We start from the raw sequence: 654 nt of genomic DNA, 5'->3' as shown, positions 1-654 counted from the left end.
TTTTCATCCTGTAATTGATAACGTAATTTCCCTCAATTTCACAAGCCGCTCACACTTGCCTTTGCTCTTGGAAGCAAATTTGATGCACACAATTTCCAGTCCCCAGTGATGGGCGCCTCCCCCTCCCACCACCACCAGCCCTCAGGCAGGGCCCCCCAGGCCACAGGACTAACTCCTGGCCAGGTCCAGGTCACTGTCCCGGCTGTGCTCCAGCCGCTGCTGGGTTATGTAGTTGCAGCAGTCCAGGAAGGCGTCCACGCAGGCCTTGTCCTGGAGGATGAACTGCGCCCTGCGCTGGCACGAGTACTGCATGGGGTTCTCCCGCATACCGTCCTCACAGCACTTGCGCAGCTCCTTGCTGGGGTACTCACCCGCTGCGGGAACACCCCCAAGTCAAGTCCCCACAGGGCCTCTCAGGGAGGACCTGCCCAGGTCCAGGCCATCCTCTCCTCCCACTTTGCTGGGATCTCAGTGGACAGGGTGCAAGGGTGGGGAAGGCAGATGAGGGCTCCCACCTTTGCCCTTCCTCTTCTCCATGAGCTGCACTGAGCGGCGGCGCCGGGTGCGGGCATGCGGGCATGCCAAATCTGAGGGGCAGGTGGACGGAACAAGATGGGTTAAGCACTGACTGCCTGTCCTTGGTTACAGTAGCTG

At 60.4% G+C, this 654-nt stretch overlaps 1 protein-coding gene across 1 annotated transcript in view; it reads right to left on the bottom strand.

Annotated features, from left to right (window-relative positions):
• The window catches only part of LOC102241797 (complement C3-like), a 5,860-nt gene that overhangs the window by 4,490 nt on the left and 716 nt on the right, over positions 1 to 654 (bottom strand). The window contains exons 3-4 of the mRNA XM_014550314.1: positions 516 to 587; positions 170 to 374 (exon numbers count right to left, since the gene is read on the bottom strand). Of these exons, the coding sequence (XP_014405800.1) occupies positions 170 to 374; positions 516 to 587 (277 nt within the window). The remainder of the gene's footprint in view (positions 1 to 169; positions 375 to 515; positions 588 to 654) is intronic.

The sequence above is a fragment of the Myotis brandtii genome, unplaced genomic scaffold (genome assembly GCF_000412655.1).
Source record: "Myotis brandtii unplaced genomic scaffold, ASM41265v1 scaffold597, whole genome shotgun sequence".
Classification (NCBI taxonomy): domain Eukaryota; kingdom Metazoa; phylum Chordata; class Mammalia; order Chiroptera; family Vespertilionidae; genus Myotis; species Myotis brandtii.
The sequence above is the reverse complement of the archived record's forward strand: the minus strand, read 5'-3'. Positions and strand labels throughout refer to the sequence as shown.